This window comes from Muscardinus avellanarius (assembly GCF_963383645.1).
Source record: "Muscardinus avellanarius genome assembly, chromosome: 4".
Classification (NCBI taxonomy): domain Eukaryota; kingdom Metazoa; phylum Chordata; class Mammalia; order Rodentia; family Gliridae; genus Muscardinus; species Muscardinus avellanarius.
In genome coordinates, this window is record NC_137789.1 from 7,490,174 (window position 1) to 7,508,342 (window position 18,169).

Consider the following 18,169-nt stretch of genomic DNA (forward strand, 5'->3'; position numbering starts at 1 on the left):
CTCAGAATAAAAGGCTGGGATGTAGCTCAGTAGTTGAATGCTTTCATAGCAATATGTTAGGAATTAGTTTCAATCCCTAGCACCCCATCCCTGAAAAATATTGAAGAACATACTACTTATTTTAATTACTGAAACCAACAAACAAAACAGATATATAAACACACATACACATATGTTAGGGATATGCTTTCTATGGTTTTGTTATGATTTCCTAATAATTTTTGGCTCACATATCATTCCTCTACACTTATAAGAGCAGTAATTTCTTTACTGGCCTTAAGACTGGTTGATGGATTTTTTCTATTAATATCTTTATTTCTTTTTATGTGGAACATATTGAAAATGGCATACATGGTTGATGATTTTTTTTTAAAGAAGCTTTAATAAAGCTCAGGGTCTTCTTCAGTTAGTAAGCTACACCAGAAAGATCTGTGTGCAGAACCTGGCCATGACCAGTTTTGCCTTGAGATGCGTTTGTGATTTTGTCTTTAGCTCTGGTTCCTGTACTTCTTGCTCCCTTTCTCATTTCTTTTAGCTCATAATATTATGCAAGCAAGAATATCAGGAAGAATAGCTTTAAACCAGAGACCAGAGAATGCGGGATCAAATACTGGTCCAGTGTGAACACTGGCTGAGGGCAGGTCTCTCCACTGAGGCGTGGTGGGCGTGTGCCTGCTGCTGCCAGTCGGTGTGCACCATGGGAGAAGGACCATGGTGCATCAGAATCCCCTGAGGAACATCTTCCCTCTAGACATTCTGACCAAGGGATCTGGAGGTAAAAGTGCAGGGCACAGGAGTCAGACATGCTTAGCTTTGCTCCTCAGAGCTGTAGGACAGACTCCAGGAGCTTCCCTGTGCCTTAGAAAAAGCCTGGGTTTCACAGACCTCGGCTGGCCAGCCTGGCCTTTGCATCTCTGGAGTAGGCATCAAACCACAAGAGGGGATGAAAGTACAGTTCCACCTTCTGCTCCATAAACCTCTATGGCTGTAAAAGAAACGTTTATAACATACTTTCCACAAACAGGAGCTGTCACGTGCTGATGGACTGGCACGACTTCATGTGGAACGACCGCAGCACTGGGTTTAAAGGCGATCGGCCATCAGCTCCGCCTGAGGAGTTCAGAACTGAGTGCCCAATACCAAGACATCAGAGACTTTAGTGAGTGCAAACACTCCCAATGACTAGGAGGCAGAACTGATTAAATAGTAAGAAATGACGTTCTATTTCTAGAACAATTTTAGTTTGTACATTTTAAGGGATGGTGAGTATATACTTTAATGATCTGATTTAAAACGTTCTTGAAACTTCTCTTTTAGAATTCAAAAGGCCCAAAGCTCAAATAGAAATTTGGGAACACAGAGAGCACCGTGTCTCAAAAGCAAAAGGCCCCTGAACCATCAGAATGTAAAAAATGCCTCTCAACCCCCAAGATGCAAAACCAACAACTAACAAGCCACTTGGTCTTTGTCCGTGTGCACAGCCTGCAGACTGGCTAAAAGAGCCACAAGACCGCAAGGCAACTGCAAGAAATCTGGAAGAGCAACTGCTTTAGGGAATAAATGCATTAGACACTGTGGTGACTGAGCAATGAGTCTAGCCTTATTACAGTGAAGGCGCACCCTGGGCGCAGACTTAAGATGCTAATGAGACACAACCTGATTCCAACCTGAGAGGCCAATATGCAGGCAGAACTGGTGCAAAGCCGCAGAGCCTGCTCTTGGACTGTGCCTCTAGTCCAGCACTGAGCCACTGTGCAGACCAGGATGGCATGACTGACCCGCTGTGGTCACCCATTCTACAGAGGACGCTGTCCCTTTATACTAAATCTCAGCTCTGCTCCTTGTGCCTCGAACGTCTTAAATTCTTCTCTACGCTGTGTCAAGGGTCTAGTAGTGGAAAGTCTGAGAGGTCTCCTCTCCTTAGCTCCCTTACAGTGACGACAACAACTCATTTCAGCTTGCCTCTGTCATCATCAAAACGCTTGCTTTGCTTATACTCCGTGGCTTTCCTTGCGATATCAGTTCCTACTTAATGAAAGAGTTTCTTTGAAAACATTTTTAAAATATACTTTTCCTGGTGCATTGTAATTACACATCATAATGAGATTCAGAGTGATAGGGACACACGGGCACACGGCGTGTTCCCTCTGGATCCCGTCCCAATCCCTCCCTTTCCCCGGACACGGCACTGAGATTGGATTTGATAATTTCCTATAGGCACAGAGCATCGTATGAGTCATTACCTTTACCGATTGCCTTCCACCCTCCTCCTCTAAGCCCCTTCCCCTCCATCACTCCACCAGAGACTCTCCTTTATCTGAAGTCCTTTTGATACTCAGTTTGTCTCTAACTTGCACATAAGGGGGAAAACATACATGGAAACACACACGGCTCTATTTATAGCAGCGTAATTCACAATAACCAAATTATGGAACTAGCCTAGGTGTCCATCAACAGATGAATGGATTACCAAACTGTATTCTTAGATACGATGACATATTCTTCAGCTATCAAGGATATTTTTCCAAGTGAGGTGGCCAATCTGAGAAAATATTTTTTATTACAAAAATATCTCCAGGTTGATAGTGGAAACCAAATTTCAACAGCAAATACTTAATCTGTTACAGAATTTTCAAGCTGTAAAGAGCATCATCTACTCTAACCTGTTGGCCTAAGGAGCTGAAGTACTAGCATGTTCATTTTGCACATTAAAAACAAAACAAAAGAGATCTAATACTCAGAATGGCTGAGTAATTTGCATAAGAATATGACAGATGGTCCGCCTGAAGAGGAGGAGGATTAGCAATCATATATTTTCCGTTTTTGTTTTTTGCAATCATATATTTTGGCTCTCAAAATAATTCTCTTTATTACATTATAGTCTCTTTCATGTTCATTAGCTCATTAAATGAACCATGTTACGGTTATAAAAATTGGCTTAAGATATTCACTTTTAATTCACTAAGTATTGGAAGCATGTATATAACACATGGCATGATGCAGAAATTAGTTGATATTAATAATGTACAAGTTATCCATCGTCCATATATTTATTATCTCCAAAATGTCAGTCCCTAAGAAAGGCACTGGGAAAATGAAGATAAAGCAGATATACCTTCTGCCTGAGAGGGGCCCACAGACAAAGGCAGTAAACCTGCCCGGGGCCGCGATGATGCTCAAAGATACAGGGCAGAGCGACTGAGGCCAACTACCAAGTATAGGAGGTTGCTGTTTTGGACTAGACTCTGATTCTAGGACACAACAGACCAGGCTAAAAGCAAAAAGGAGTCACCCTGCTAAAGTCTCACATCATGGAGCTGAAGCAAAGCTGTATCTGACCTTCCTGAATTGAGGATTAAAAAGAGAGATAGCAGACATTTCCCACTCAGGCCAGTTTCAACTGGCACAATCATTAAGTTCTCTCTAATTATTCCTCAAAAAGGTAATCTAAAGTACTTGATGTTAATCAGTCATTTTTCTATTTTCCTGTCTGAGCCTTATAAAGGAAAGTTAACTTTAAAGTGACCAGTCTGCTGGGCATGGTGGCACATGCTTGTAATCCCAGCATTTGAAAGGCTGAGACAGGAGGATCCAGGTTCGGAGCCAGCCTCAGATATTTAGTGAGGCCCTCTGCAACTTAGTGAGAGCCTGTTTCAAAATAAAGAATAAACAAAAATAGTTGGGGGGTATAGCTCAGAGGCAGAATGCCCCTGGGTTCAATCCTCAGTACCAGAAAAAATAATAATAAGCATATAATAAATAAACAAATAAATAACCAATCTGCTGTTTAATTTTTTATTTAACTTTCTTTCCTCCTTTTTTATCAAGCCAGCCTCCTCTGCTCAGGTCACTGAATATTTACTATATTGTATGAAATGAAATGTTGACTTGAAAACAACACCAAATGAGAGCTTCAAAACAAAGTGTTACAAACTTGCCCTTTGACGTTGGTGATGTCTGATGGGAGCAGAGGCTTCATAACTGAAGAACAAGTAGTCAAAAGCGCTGGCGGGGACTGGAGAGCAGGCTGTGTCAGTCCTGGTTGTATGGACCAAGTCTTCAGGCCGTGCCCCACCCCGAGAGACCCCACTGTGCGCAGCAGCAATTTGCCAGGAGCTACTCCATTGTGGGTGGATGTGGAAGGGAGAATAACTTGGCAATCTGTCTATTTATTCAAATAAGTGACCACCAGATGTCAAATACACAAAGTCTATACAAAATAACCTCCAGCTACAAATCAGTCAAAAGGCATGAGTTAGTAAATAAATTAATTGTGCTAATAACTAAATGACCACCTGTGAACCTATCCAACTAAATCAGAAGTATATGAAGGCATGGGCATATCAAACTCACATCAGAGGAACCAGGCCAGTGAGCTTATCAAGAGTAACAGAGCACGAAACAACGCAACCTCCTCCCCCCAACACTTAAAAGGAAGAGCTCTGGAGACAGTGGTGGGGAGACAACACCGACCTGTCATCAAGCGGACCTTTGGGTCAGCACCTCATGAGGGCCATAGGCAACCAATTCATCAGTGCCCTGGGCCCCGGCTCAGCTGTTCTCCCTGCTTGACATGGTGACCTCTAGCTTGCCTGGCTTCTGGACCTAGCCTGGCCTGCGTTCTGGGTTCCGGCCACTCTGTGTCCTGGACAAGCTCTCTGGCTGGCCTGTGTCCTCATCTGGCCCCTTGCTGTGAGGCTTGCCTGTTTATCCTCCTTTGCCCTCTGAAACCCAGGGACAGTTAACCCTCTCCTGACATTTCTGTAACCTCTCTCATTGTGTAACTGGGGTGTGTGGCTTGAAGGGTACAGCTACTAGAAACAAAGACTAGAATGGAACGAGAGACCTTGCGATTGTCTCAGTCACGGCAGCAAATGAATGAACGCTAAGAATTTTTATAGAATTAAAGCCAAAGAACATGACATGACACAGCTTGTGCATTGTTATTTAGTAAATTCTGACATTGTTTAAAAATATAAACATGTCTAGTGTATATTAATGGCACAACTTGCTCACCAGGACAATGGACAGAATAGAAAAATGAATTATTTATGTAATTGGCACTGAGGATTGAACCCAGGGCACTGTACCTCTGGAGTACCCTCCGATCTCTATTTTATTATTTGTTGTTATTATTTATTATTATTATTATTATTATTATTATTATTATTATTGTAGTGGTACTGGAGATGGAATCCTTCTACCTCCGGGACCTATTTTATATTATATTTGGAAACAGGGTCTCTTAAGCCAGCGAGGCTGGCTTCAAACCTGCGCGATCCTCCTGTCTCTACCTCTCAAGTGCGGGGATTACAAGTGTGCGCCACCACATCTGGCTCTATTTTATTTTTTATTTTGAAACAGGGTCTCGCTAACTTGCTGAGGGTTTTACTAAGTGGCTGAGGCTGACTCTGAACCTGTGATCTTCCTGTCTCAGCTTCCCAAGTACTAAGATTACAGATGTGTGCCACTGTGCCTACCTAGAAAGGGAATTTAAAGAAATCCAAGGAAACACGGACAGAAACTCAGTGTTAAGTGAGTCCCTCGTCTTTCTAGGGAGCCGTGATTAGTAGGGACAGAACTTAATATGTGATGTGGGCCAAGGCACTGGCGAGTCGCCAGGGCAGCCAGGAAGGTCTGGAGTATCACATGGGAGAATCTCAATGTCACCCTGGAGAGACTGAGAGGCTTCTAAAACTCGCCTTCTGGGAGGGGAAGTGGCTATGAAGTTCAAGTGGCCGTGTCCCCGTGGAACTCTTTATTCTGGGTGGAATAAATGCATGTACTCAGAATCAACTGTTCCTCAGAATAAATTATTTCTTATTTGGCTCAGAATAAACTATTTCTTACACCTTTAAGGCGGAGTTTTCACTTTACATCTACAATAAATCAGTATTAGGAAATAACTGTTTACCTGAGTTCTGAGCCTCTCTAGCAACTTTCCACACTTGGGAAGGTTGAGAAGGTTGTGGGAACCTCCAATTTGAAGCCAAGTTGGACAGAAATTGTGGTTGACCAGAAGACCTGCACCTGTGGCTGGCCTCTGTAGTAGGGGCCAGTCTTGTGGGGCTGAGCGCTTCACCTGTGGGGTGCGGACTAACTCCAGGTAGCTAAGTGTCAGAACAGAGCATTGTGTCTATGCATGTCACTGTCCACAGAGAATTGTTTGGTGTGGAAAACCCCACACACAGTGGTGGAGCACTGATAGTAGTGGAAGAGTAGCGAGAAACAGGGCCTTCCTTTCAGTAATTATTAACATGTATGAGTTTAGGTTTGTAAGCATAAAAGAAAAGGTACCATGAAAGCAAAACTGAAGTATCCTTTCAAAGCGGAGAAGGGAGGCCATTAGAAAATAGCATATGCCTGATGCCAGCTGCTACCTGAAATATAAACTTCGGTCACTTTCACCCTTTGACCATGGCCCTCTGGAAAACCCTAGGGCAGCACACAATTACACTGTGCCCAGAGGCCCAGGACATGCTTCAAGGCCTAACAGGACTCAGGTTCTACAGATACTTCCATTCTGCCCATACATGGGTTCCTTCAGTGGCTCTGGGGTCTCAGCATCTGCTGCTCACCCACCTCTCCTGCCTGCCTTCCTCTGAACACTGGCTCAGAGCTGTCCTGAAGGGCAACACCTAAGACCCAAATGAAGTCCTCACGTCCCCAGCTGGTGAGTTTGAACTGAGTAACAGTGAACGAGCCCGCCATGAAGGCGTCGGAGGGACACACCTGCACTGTGATGACATCTTTCTTTGCTTGTTGATCCCAAAGCTATCATAAATGGCCTCACTACAGACATTCATATGAAAGTTGGGCTCTGTCGGGAAACCTCAGACATATCTTTCTGTATAATTACACCAACATTTTGAATGGTTAAAGTACTCTCGTTAAATATATTCTGGGCTACACTAATTAAGTTTCAGTTATTTAATTATTTGGATATAAGTAATAAATCAATGTCATTTTTAGAAAAGAGGTACTTCTTGTTCTCAAGAAAGAGATGAGTTACTGTAATTATGTCTAAATTTTCTAAGTAAAAGTAGAACAGAAGGTCCCAATTAATACTCAAAAGGCTGAAAACATATCTGCTGTCTATTTTCTTCTTTTGGGAAGAAAAGCTAATCACACTGAATTGCTTTGTTTTCTTATTATTAAAGAGCCTTAGTCACTGGGAGAAGGAATGGGTGTTACAATGGCCTCTTCTACTCAAACGGCTTCTATGCACGTTATGTGTACTCTTGAAATAATAACCCCATGGTCAAATACATTTATCTGCAAATGACGTTCTTCTCAATTGCACACACTCAGGGATTCTTTTCTGATGGCGACTCTAATGAAGAAAGGCTGGTTCAGATGTCATAAATTATCAGATATTTTTACCAACTCGCCTGGAGAAAAATCCATTCAATGGCAACAGGCCCATTTCCTGTGAATGGCCAGGTTTTTTCACTTGCATCAATACAAGCACATGCTTGTAGTGGGCATAACTATCTGCCAAAAAATAATAAGAACATACACCAACCAGTGTGTCTTTCTTGGGCTCAAGTCTCTATGAGAATAATGTTTTATTTTCATTTACCCAATGTGAAGAATATTGAGCTTCTCAAAAATACTGAAATGTATACTTTACCAAAAAAAAAGCAGTAGTTGTATATTACTAGGATTTGCAAGAATAAGAGGAGTCTACTTCCCTCTTTTTTGGCTTAAATGAGCACCTACACAATTTTCCCCCCACATCTTCAATTGTGAAATAATGTCTTCATATAGCAAATATTTAATCAGTGTTAAAATGGAGAGAAAGCTGAGTTGGTTAAATAGAGTTAAAAAGTTGTATAGAAAGAAAGCTATATTACTCTGAATATATTTCAAGGACATCTTTGCTTCAATATTTCTGGGGAATCTAACCCAGAGCAAGTATTCTATCACTGAGTTAAGCCCTCAGCCCCAAGGACATCTTCAAAATTTACATTCCTGTGTTCCAAAGAGATAAATGGCAAGCCTTTTTCAGAGACATCTTCTGAAGAAAGCTTTTTTTATTTTTTAATTTTTGCAGTACTGGGGACTGAACCCAGGGGCTCATCCAAGCTAAGCAAAAGCTCTACCACTGAGTACACCCCTCTCCCCATCCACACCTTTTTTTTCTTTTACTTTATTTTTGACAGAATGTTACTAGGTCCTCTGGAGCAGCTGAGACTATAGAGTTCAATATCAAGCCTGCGTGAAATTTCTAGAGTGAATATTCTATTTCCATTTTTGCCAATAAGTGTAATAGTGCTTTATTCTTTATGTTTTTAATCCTAACTCGGTCCCATTCTTCCTGTTATCCATTTCCATGTACATACGTAAGGGAGTTTAAGGAGAGAGTTATTTACTGCAAGGGAAACAGAGATCATTGACTCAAACTGATTCAACCCTTCATTAGAAAAATTATCAGCTATCTGTGTAGGATTCTTCTGTCCAGTAAACTTGTATTAGTTGTGATAGAAATTGTGCTAGTAGTCACAGAGTAAGCTAATGAAGAAGGTAGTTCTTTGCTGTGAAAGTTAATGATCTGGAAAACAGGCAAATATACTAACTGCACTACATAGCTACATGCTAGTTTTATGTGAATTACTCTATGAGTAAAAAAAGAGAAGGCATTGGTGCTGGATCTCCATGGCCAGGAAGTTGCCTAGAGCTGCATCTTGAGAACAGCCCTCCCTCTATTCTTCAAACATTTGCTGAAGACCTACTGTGTGCCAGATATTTTTCTAGTTGCTCCATGTAAAAATAAAAGTGACTGGGTAGGAAGAGAAGGCCGCACACTTATAGAATTTAGAACCTAATTTATGATTGTTCTCGTTCAATGGAATACTCTACTATATCCTAAGATTATCTTTTCTACCTGATATAGGATGAATAATCACTTCTTTCCATTATAGGATTCTTGGTTTTCTAAATCACTATGTTATCACGCATCTACCTGAGCTTATAAGAATAGACGTAAACCAAATAAATATCTGCCAAGTATTTTTCCTCCTTCCCATGAAAATTAATTCTGTAGAAAAGTTTCAATTCAATTACTTCAATGCCTTCCTACTATATATGATCATATAGGTGTTGTGACAGGCGCCTATAATTCCAGCTACTCAGAAGGCGGAGGCAGGAGGATCCCAAGTTAGAGACTAGTTAGACAAATTAGCAAAACTTTATTTCAAACATAAAGAAAAAAAGGCCTGGGGGGAGGGTATAGATTAGTGTTAGACCATTTGGCTAGCATGCAGGAGACCCTGGTTTCACAGTGTAATTAATTAATTCTCACAAAATAATGAATTAATTAAAAATAAAAATCTAAAAATCAGAGCTATAGATAGTAAAACCAAGTGGCTTGAGTTTCATTTCCTTTTCCTTTTTCTCCCCCAGATGAGAGTTTTCTTTTGATTTATTCAGCTAATTTCTTTCTAAACTGATTATAGAGTCCGCATGCTGAGAGAGCAAGCATATGTGCCTGCCTGGCTCACTTCACACAGTGGGAATCAAGCAATCCCTACCGAGTGGAGCGAGGAATTAATACATGTAAAGAAGGCGATGATTCTTTTTGAAACATGAGGATTGTAATGCCAAGAAATTTAAATTGTCTAACTTATACCAAATTTAGGGCAAAATGGGCCCAGCATTATGGTTCCCTAACCCTCTGCCTGCCAACTTCCAGTACCTCATCCAGCCACTTCTACATTAAATCTATACCTAAGAGGGACTAAGGCTGAGGTGGAAATAGACTAACACTGATCTACCCAAAAGAAACTCAAAGCAGCACTCCTCTGCTCCGTAGTCCCTGCTACTTTCAGGCGAGTCAACATTCCTTTAAAAACTTGAAGAATAATTGTCATTGTCAGTTTGAAAAGAATATTAGGAAACATAAACATGTCCATTTGTAAGAAATAAAAAGAGATGAGGAAGGGACTATACCCTTCCCCAAATGAATAATTAAGTGGTGAAATTGCTCATGAAGGAATCTGTTAAATATAACTCTCGGAGGAGTTCCCAGTGCGCACGCTTGAGCAAAGAGAACACCTGAGCGCCGTCCATCCCTGCCACGTCGGACGCTCAGTCTAGTTGGGAACAAGACATCTCATCTAACGACGGTGAGATGCTCAGTAGATCAGCTATGCCCTCTCTACATTTCCCTAGCAATAGCTGGCCTAAGGCTGGAAGGAGAAGCAGAAGGCAGATGAAATGTGAGAGCCCCCGAGGCTGAGTGGGCAAAACGGCCGAGTCTGAGGCCCAGGAGGACACAGCAGGTGCAGGGGCTGAGAGCGAGTTCAGTGTGAGCGAGATAAAGTGGCCGCAGGTGAAGCTGGAGAGGGCACCGAGAGCTCAGGGGTGATGGAATCCGTCAAGAGTCCATGCTGGAGGCGCCAAGTCCTAGTAAGAGATCTCCATAAAGTAAAACACAAAAACCGATTCGTTTTTGCATTTCATTCTGGCTATCACTTCCCTTTTATTAATGACAGGCCAGATGGTCGTTCTTGAGTACTTTCAATTATCAGTAGGAATCATCTGTTTACTTTATATTTTCTCCGTTTTTGATAGACGAGGATAGTACAATAAGAATTCCCAAGGAGACTATATTCCTCAAAAGTTCCTTTGCTCCTTTCCCACTTTTGATGGTTATATTTCTTTCTCTTATTTATGGAAGATAAATTTAAAACCCAATTAATTGGCATCAGTTAAAAAAAAAAAAAAAAAACCTTTTGCTTATGCCGGGCGTGGTGGCGCACGCTTGTAATCCCCGCGCTTGGGAGGCAGAGACAGGAGGATCGCGCAGGTTCGAAGCTAGCTGCGCGCGCTGGCTTAGGAGACCCTGTTTCCAAATAAAAAAAATGTAAAAATAGGTCTGGGAGTGTAGCCCGGAGATAGAAGGGCTTCCAGGAACCCCAGTACCACCAAAAAAACAAAACAACAACAAAAAAAAACTTTTGCTTATATCATTAAAAAGAAAAAAAATTAAGCTGGGCATGGTGGTGCAGGCTTATAATCTCAGCATATGGGAGGCTGAGACAAGAAGATCATGGTTCACAGCCAGGCTCAGCTACTTAGTGAGGCCCTTTGCAATTCAATGAGACCATGTTTCTAAATAAAGAATAAAAAGTAGGGCTGGGGGTGTAGCTCGGAAGTAGAATGACCCTGGGTTCCACCCCCAGTACCACCAAAAAAAAAAAAAAAACCCAAAATCCATACTTAGGGACACAGCATAAAAGGGTACACTCAAGGGTATGTAATGGTTTTTTGAATGACGGGCCACTCACAGGCTCCCTGAAGTGGGACACGCAGGAGTCTCACACGAGATCCACGGAAGAGCACAAGCGCGTGTCTCCCTGAGTGTGTGCCTGTGGGGCCTGCCCACCGTTGCAATTGGGCTTCCATACCTTAGATTTAAGCAATTTGATGAAAGTGCTGTCTATTTCTGTACCTCTAGCACCAGGTGCTTACTGGGCAATCAATGTTTACTGATCTGAGGCAAAACTTTCAAGAACAAAAACGAGGTGGGGAGGAGAACTTGGTCCTGGCACCCGGTGCAAAGTCTCCACTGATCAGAAAAGCCGTCCCGACATTGTTACTTACGTATCCGCCATAGGTGTCCTGCGTCGGGGGTGGCGGCGGAGGTCTGTACCCAGCTGGGGGGACTCCTCGTGCTCTGGGAGTGAGGAGTCCTCTTCCCCGGCTCACTGGCCCTCGGGTGGACAGGACTCCTCTGGGAGCTGCTGTCCCTCTTGGTACACCAACAACCGTCCGAGCAGAGACTGCTCCTCTTCCCCTGCTAAGCAAGAGGGTCAAATCAGCATCTTTTATAAGACTTCATTCTTCACATACATCTATGTGCTAAGTGAATGCTTCATATTTTTATAAAAAGGAATAAAAAAAACCATAGAAAAGTGAGAACCAAAGCAAGAAAGAAACAGGCTATCTATCAAAGGAAATTGCGCCGTGTTGGCATCAGTCCAGTCCAACATGGCAGCAGCAGAGCCCAGACCCAACTTCTGGCTCGTACAAGAGCAGGAGGCGGCAGGGGAGAAGACTGCCTCAAGATGCCATGCCAGGATCTCACTCAACATCACTCCAACTCTGTCAAGTGGCCTCACCTGGCTTATCTACGGACAACAAAACAGGGTGAAAGAGCTTTTCAAAATGCCTGAAAGGCATGCGTAGCAAAGCCACAGGCCAGAACACAGGCCACAGTTACCCTAGAGAGAGTACTGAACAGACAACCTTTTTTTTTTTTTTTTTGGTGGTACTGGGGTTCCTGGAAGCCCTTCTACCTCTGGGCTACGCTCCCAGGCCTATTTTATACATTTTATTTGAAAACAGGGTCTCTTAAGCCAGTTGTTTAAACATCACTTAGTGACAGGAAAACATTCCGAGAAATTCATTTTAAAAGATACTGTCATTGTACCCATATCAGAGTGTATTTACCTAAACCTAGATACCCCACGACACACCTACTTGTAGAGAACATAACTGTCTATCCTCTACTTTTATAGGACCAGACACAAAACGTGTTAGTTTACAACAGTATCACCATATACAGATGAAAGTGTTTCACCCCAGGGTACTGTGGCTACCCCAATAGGCTATAGAATTTTTTAGCTGAATTATTATCTAAATTATATGGCTCCATTATCGGCTGCAATGTCATGTGGTTAAAAACTCTATTTCACTATACAGAAAGGAATGCTGTGTTACGGTATAGATATAGAAATTTCCCTGAAAGAGCTCATGTATTTATGTTCAGTGATGGGATTAAATCATGAGGCTTCTGATCTCATCAGTGGAAAAGGCCACTGTAGTGGATCTAAAGGGTGGTAACCAGGCAGGTGGGATGTGGCTGGAGGAGCTGGGTCACAGAGACTGCGTGGTCGTGGGAACTGTGCTTGTGTCCCTGAACTCCCTTCAGCTGCACTCTCCTGCCTCCCACCTCTGTGATGAGAGAACAGAATGGGCTCTTCTCTCCCTCTGCTCCTCATGCATGTCAAGACCTCACACTCTACCCAGCCTACCCAAGACTCAATCCTCACCCTCTGCTTCCCACACCATGTCCAGAGCTCCACAGACTTTACCTAGCCTAACATGGACTGAACCAACCCCTGGAAATCCTGAGCAGACTCATCTCCTGTCTTGACCATGCTGGGGTGAGGTCTTCTTGGTCATAGTAGTGAGGATGCTGCCTAGAGTAGCTGGAGTGTAAGGATCAAGCCTGAAAGGCTGATTTCTCTTTTTATTTATCTGTATATATTTTCTAATCTTTTTAGGGCAAGACCTGAAGACAAATGTTTGATTTGAGTCTGTACTACTTCAAAAGAATAGAGAGATAATTCCTTGTTTCAAAGTTCTGCACGGGCTACAGCATCAGTCAGAGCACCTTTTGGAAACTATTTTCTAAATATTTTGTATGTGATCGATTTAAAGAAAATGCGCAGTTCCCATTAAAACAAAAATAAGGCCGGGCGTGGTGGCGCACGCTTGTAATCCCCGCACTTGGGAGGCGGAGACAGGAGGATCGTGCAGGTTCGAAGCCAGCCACGCGCACTGGCTTAGGAGACCCTGTTTCCAAATAAAAATGTAAAAATAGGTCTGGGAGTGTAGCCCAGAGGTAGAAGGGCTTCCAGGAACCCCAGTACCACCAAAATAAATAAATAAATAAATAAATAAATAAATAAATAATAAAAAATTAAAAAAATTAAAAATAAGTAAAAATAAAACAAAAATAAGAATAATGTGGCAAACATAGTAGGCTGCAAAATATGAGGCTTCCTACCAAGCTGTCTTAATCCCACTACACGGTACAGGTCACCTTAATGAGAGAAAGGACCCCTGCAGCAACGATCAAGGATCCTGAGATGGGAAGATTACACTGGATTATCCAGATGACCTGACACACAGTCACATGCATGTTGTAAGAGGAGGCACAAGAGGACTAGAGACAGCAGAAGAGGCGGCGATGTGAAGTCACAGGGAGGGAGGACGGTGATAGGGCTACAAAGCAGGAAATGCTGCCAGTCACCAGAAACCGAAAGGAATGGGAAAGGATCCAGGCAGAGCCTGCAAAGCGAGCACGGCCCCGCCAACGCCCTGCCTTTGGCCAAAGGACAACTGGGCCTCTGACCTCCGTAAGCATGAGAGAATAAATTCTGATGGTTTTCAATCACCAAATTCATGGTGATTTGTCACAGCAGCTAACGGTAACCTAAAATAATAGTTATATAATTTCTTATGATTCCAAGTAAATTGAATGGAGGAATATGTGAAAATGGAGAGTTAACCACTTACTGAGTATCTACATGTATTATCTCATAACACTATCAAAAACAGCCCCATTATTAGATCTTTCTTTGACAGAGAAAATTCTTTTGGGTCGCGCATGCCCAGATTGGTGTTCATTTCTATTACACGGGCACACATAACACACGACTCTGACCCTGTTTGGCAACATTCAACAGAGGAAGTAACTTCATCCTCCTGAATGAATGTGGGAGATACAGAAGAATGCTACTTTTTTTTTTTTTTTTTTGCTGGTACTGGGGTTCCTGGAAACCCTTCTACCTCCGGGCTACACTCCCAGACCTATTTTTTATATTTTGATTTGGAAACAGGGTCTCTTAGGCCAGAGCGGCTGACTTCGAACCTGCGCGATCCTCCTGTCTCCGCCTCCCAAGCGCGGGGATTACAAGCGTGCGCCACCACGCCTGGCTAGAAGAATGTATTTAAAATTATTTTCTCCAAAATAAATTTGTAGTGGCTTTTTTTGCCACTGACTTCTTTTAGAGCAAAGACTAAAAAATTAAAATGATTCTCAATTTTTATATAGTCACAGACTTTTCATTCCTTCAGAATATTATTTCTTTTGGAAAGTAATTACCAATCCTGATATGGAAATAAAACTTTTGTGTGCCTCGACAAGCTCGGGAATTTTCATACACCACACAGCATTTATAGTGAATAAAACGACAAGAAGCATTTGGAAATTCACTCTGTGCCTGACTTTGCTTATAACTATTGGTACAGAAGTGAACTAGCCTGATAAAGCAGCATTCCAAGGGAAAAGATAAAAACCATTATTTCTGTACATCAGTGTATCACTTACATATAAAAAAAACCCCAATTTTAAAGAATAAAAGTCAGAGTGAATAGGTCTAAAGTTATCAGCTTGTAAGCGCTATAGGTTATGTTGGAACTTAGGAATATCATAGTTCAAAGTAAATCCCTTTAATATAACTTTGAGATGGCTGAACATAGGCTTTGTGCAGAGATATCGATAGAGCTGTTTCTGGCTCTGAATACGAGAAACATTAAAACTAAAAAGTTAAGCAATTAAAAACCACCTACCTGGTTATTGCTGGGGTTGGTACACCTCTTGTACGCAAGGTAGGTTTCCCTCTAACCACTGGGACATCTGCATTTTCTGAACCACCATTCAAATATGTTAATTCCTGGAGCTGTGCTTGCCTGATCTCATCATTATAGTCCTATATAGGAAATACAAAAGAGCAAAATTGGCCTCAAATTAAAAATACAAAGGTATTTGTAACAAAAAGCAAACCAACCCAGATCACCATCAACAGACGAATGGATAGCAAAACTGTGGGAAATACACAAAAAGCAAACCAACCCAGATCACCATCAACAGACGAATGGATAGCAAAACTGTGGGAAATACACACAATGGAATTCTATTCAGCCATAAAGAAGAACAAAATTATATCATTTGCAAGAAGATGGAAAGCCCTGGAGAACATTATGTTAAGTGAGATCAGCCAAGCACAGAAGGAGAAGGTACATATGTTTCCTCTAATATGCCCAAACTAGGAAACACAGAGGATACCAGTGGGACTCCAGATAATGGAGGGGAAATATCAGCAAAGTTTAAATGGAAAGATAGGAGAGGAGGAAGGCTGATCTTGATTAATGAGGGTCTACATCTGAACATGTGTAAAATTATGAATATGACAAGGTTAACCTGGACAACCATTGGTGGGAGGGGGAGGGAAAATGTGGGTGGGGGAAGAGGGCACCAAATATAGTTTAAATGTATACTATTTATGTTCAATAAAAAAATTGTTAAAAGAAAAAAATTATCAAATGGGAAAAAAGCAAACAATTTTGAAAGAAAATGGGTTAAAAAATAGGTGCATTAAAAAAACATGAGCTTATTAAGATAAAAATGATAATGTTTTATAAAAAGAACAAAATGAAAAGAACAGTCTTTCCCCCAAGTAAATAATTTCATATTCAGGCATCATATCTTTCCCTAGGCAAAGTGTCTAGGTGAAATATTTATAATAAAATTAAATCATATACTGCTATGTAGATATTGTCACTTACAATGAAATTCAACTAAAGTAAATAAATATCTATAATATATCAAGGAACAGAAAAACAAAGAAGTCAGCCATAGTCCCAGTAGCCAGAAAAAAATCAACCCAGAAAGGGAGAAAAACATACTCATGCGTGATTTTACTAAGATTAAAAACCTAAAGTGTAAAAGTGTACATCTTATTTTGTAATTTACATCTGCATATTGTACATGCTGTGAAATTTAAGGATCTTGGTTGTGAAAACTTGTACTTTTCCTTTCACCTTATATTACTGTCCAAATATTCAACTATAGGAGTCATCCATGATTCCTCCCTCTTCCTAACCTATCTCAACACCATTTAAACACCAACAAAGACAGAAAAAATACATATAAATTTGTATTATGTTTTACAAAAACATAGGCAAGTTCAAGTCTAAATGCCAAAAAAGGAAAGCTGTCTCACTTGGCTGAGGACAGAGCAGGTTCTGTACAGGGCGTATTATTTAAGGTTGAATGAGTACTGATGGTCAGAGAAGAAAAAGAGAAAGAAACTGCACATGTGAAGACCCAAGTAATATAAAGCTCAGAACATCAAAAGTGCTTTATGGCTGAATCTTAAAATAATTTGTAGTAGTGGTGAGGACTTAAAAGGAAAATCAGAAGCCAAATCATGTGAAGTCTTAAATCATTTTAAAGATAACTTTAAAAGTTTAGGTTTAAGGGTGCTGAGATGTCCTTAATGAGTTCATGTAAATAAGCTGTATATTTAGGTTTGCAAAATGACTATTCTAGCATTAGCATATATAGATAATATAATATTAAAAGCTGGGATTTAGAAAACACCACACCTCCCAAAAAGATACATGTTTTTCAAATACATGCAGAATATTAAAAGAGGCAGACTGTAAGCTAGGCCATCTCACAATCCTCAATAATTTCAAAATAATTAAAATCTTTCTAAGTATATTTTTAATCACACAAAATAAATTAGAAATTCATTGAAGTAAGAAATTTGGGGAAGTCACCAATATGTATACGTCAAAAATCATAATTAAAATAACCATTAAATCATCAAAAAAGTCAAGAAAAATCAGAAAATACTGAGAAGAGTAAATGTAAAAACACCACATATTAAAATGTATGAGGCATCCAAGGTAGTGCTTAGAGGAAAATTCATAGCTTTAAATGTCTGTATACAAAAAAATGAAAGCATTTCAAATAATAATCTAACCTTTTACTTTTAGAAATAGGAAAAAAATAAGTCAAGCCAAAATTAGTGGAAGTAATAAAATATAACAAAAATTAGAGTACATACATAATGCAGAGAAAAAAACATGAAGTAAATAAAATTAAAAATTGATTAGATGAGAAGATTAACAAAATTTATAAACCTGCTGCTTAACCAGGATTTAGAGATGAAGGGATGAAAATGGGGCATCACCCGGATTGTAAAGAAATAAAAAGGGTTTTAAGGAAACACTTTATGACAAAAAACCTGATAATTTAGAGGATATAGGTAAGTTCCTAGGAGGTAAAAATGATCAAAACTGACTTAATATGATAGACAATATTGTGTGTAACATAATAAGAAATATGTATTTGGTCTCTGAATCTGATTCCGCACACATTGCCCACCATTTAGAATTTCCCGAGTGACAGAGCTGAGAGGAACATCTTTTTTAGATAATAAACAGACTCTTTCAAAGACAACCTGAATTTTTGTGAATGAGGTAATTCTTGAGAATGGGGTGCTGACTGCCAGAAAGATCAAGGCATAAACTGTAGAGGTGGTTCCTTCAATCCTGATCCCCTCAGGCAAGAAGAAAGTTTGGA

The 18,169-nt window shown here is 40.7% G+C and overlaps 1 protein-coding gene across 2 annotated transcripts in view; it reads right to left on the reverse strand.

The window, feature by feature from the left end:
• Positions 1-18,169, reverse strand: part of KHDRBS3 (KH RNA binding domain containing, signal transduction associated 3) — a gene marked incomplete at both ends in the record, with an annotated part of 181,516 nt that overhangs the window by 61,476 nt on the left and 101,871 nt on the right. For both annotated transcript variants that reach the window (XM_080695126.1, XM_080695125.1), the window contains 2 exons: positions 11,608-11,800; positions 15,367-15,506. In XM_080695126.1, coding sequence (XP_080551252.1) covers positions 11,608-11,800; positions 15,367-15,506 — 333 coding nt within the window. The remainder of the gene's footprint in view (positions 1-11,607; positions 11,801-15,366; positions 15,507-18,169) is intronic.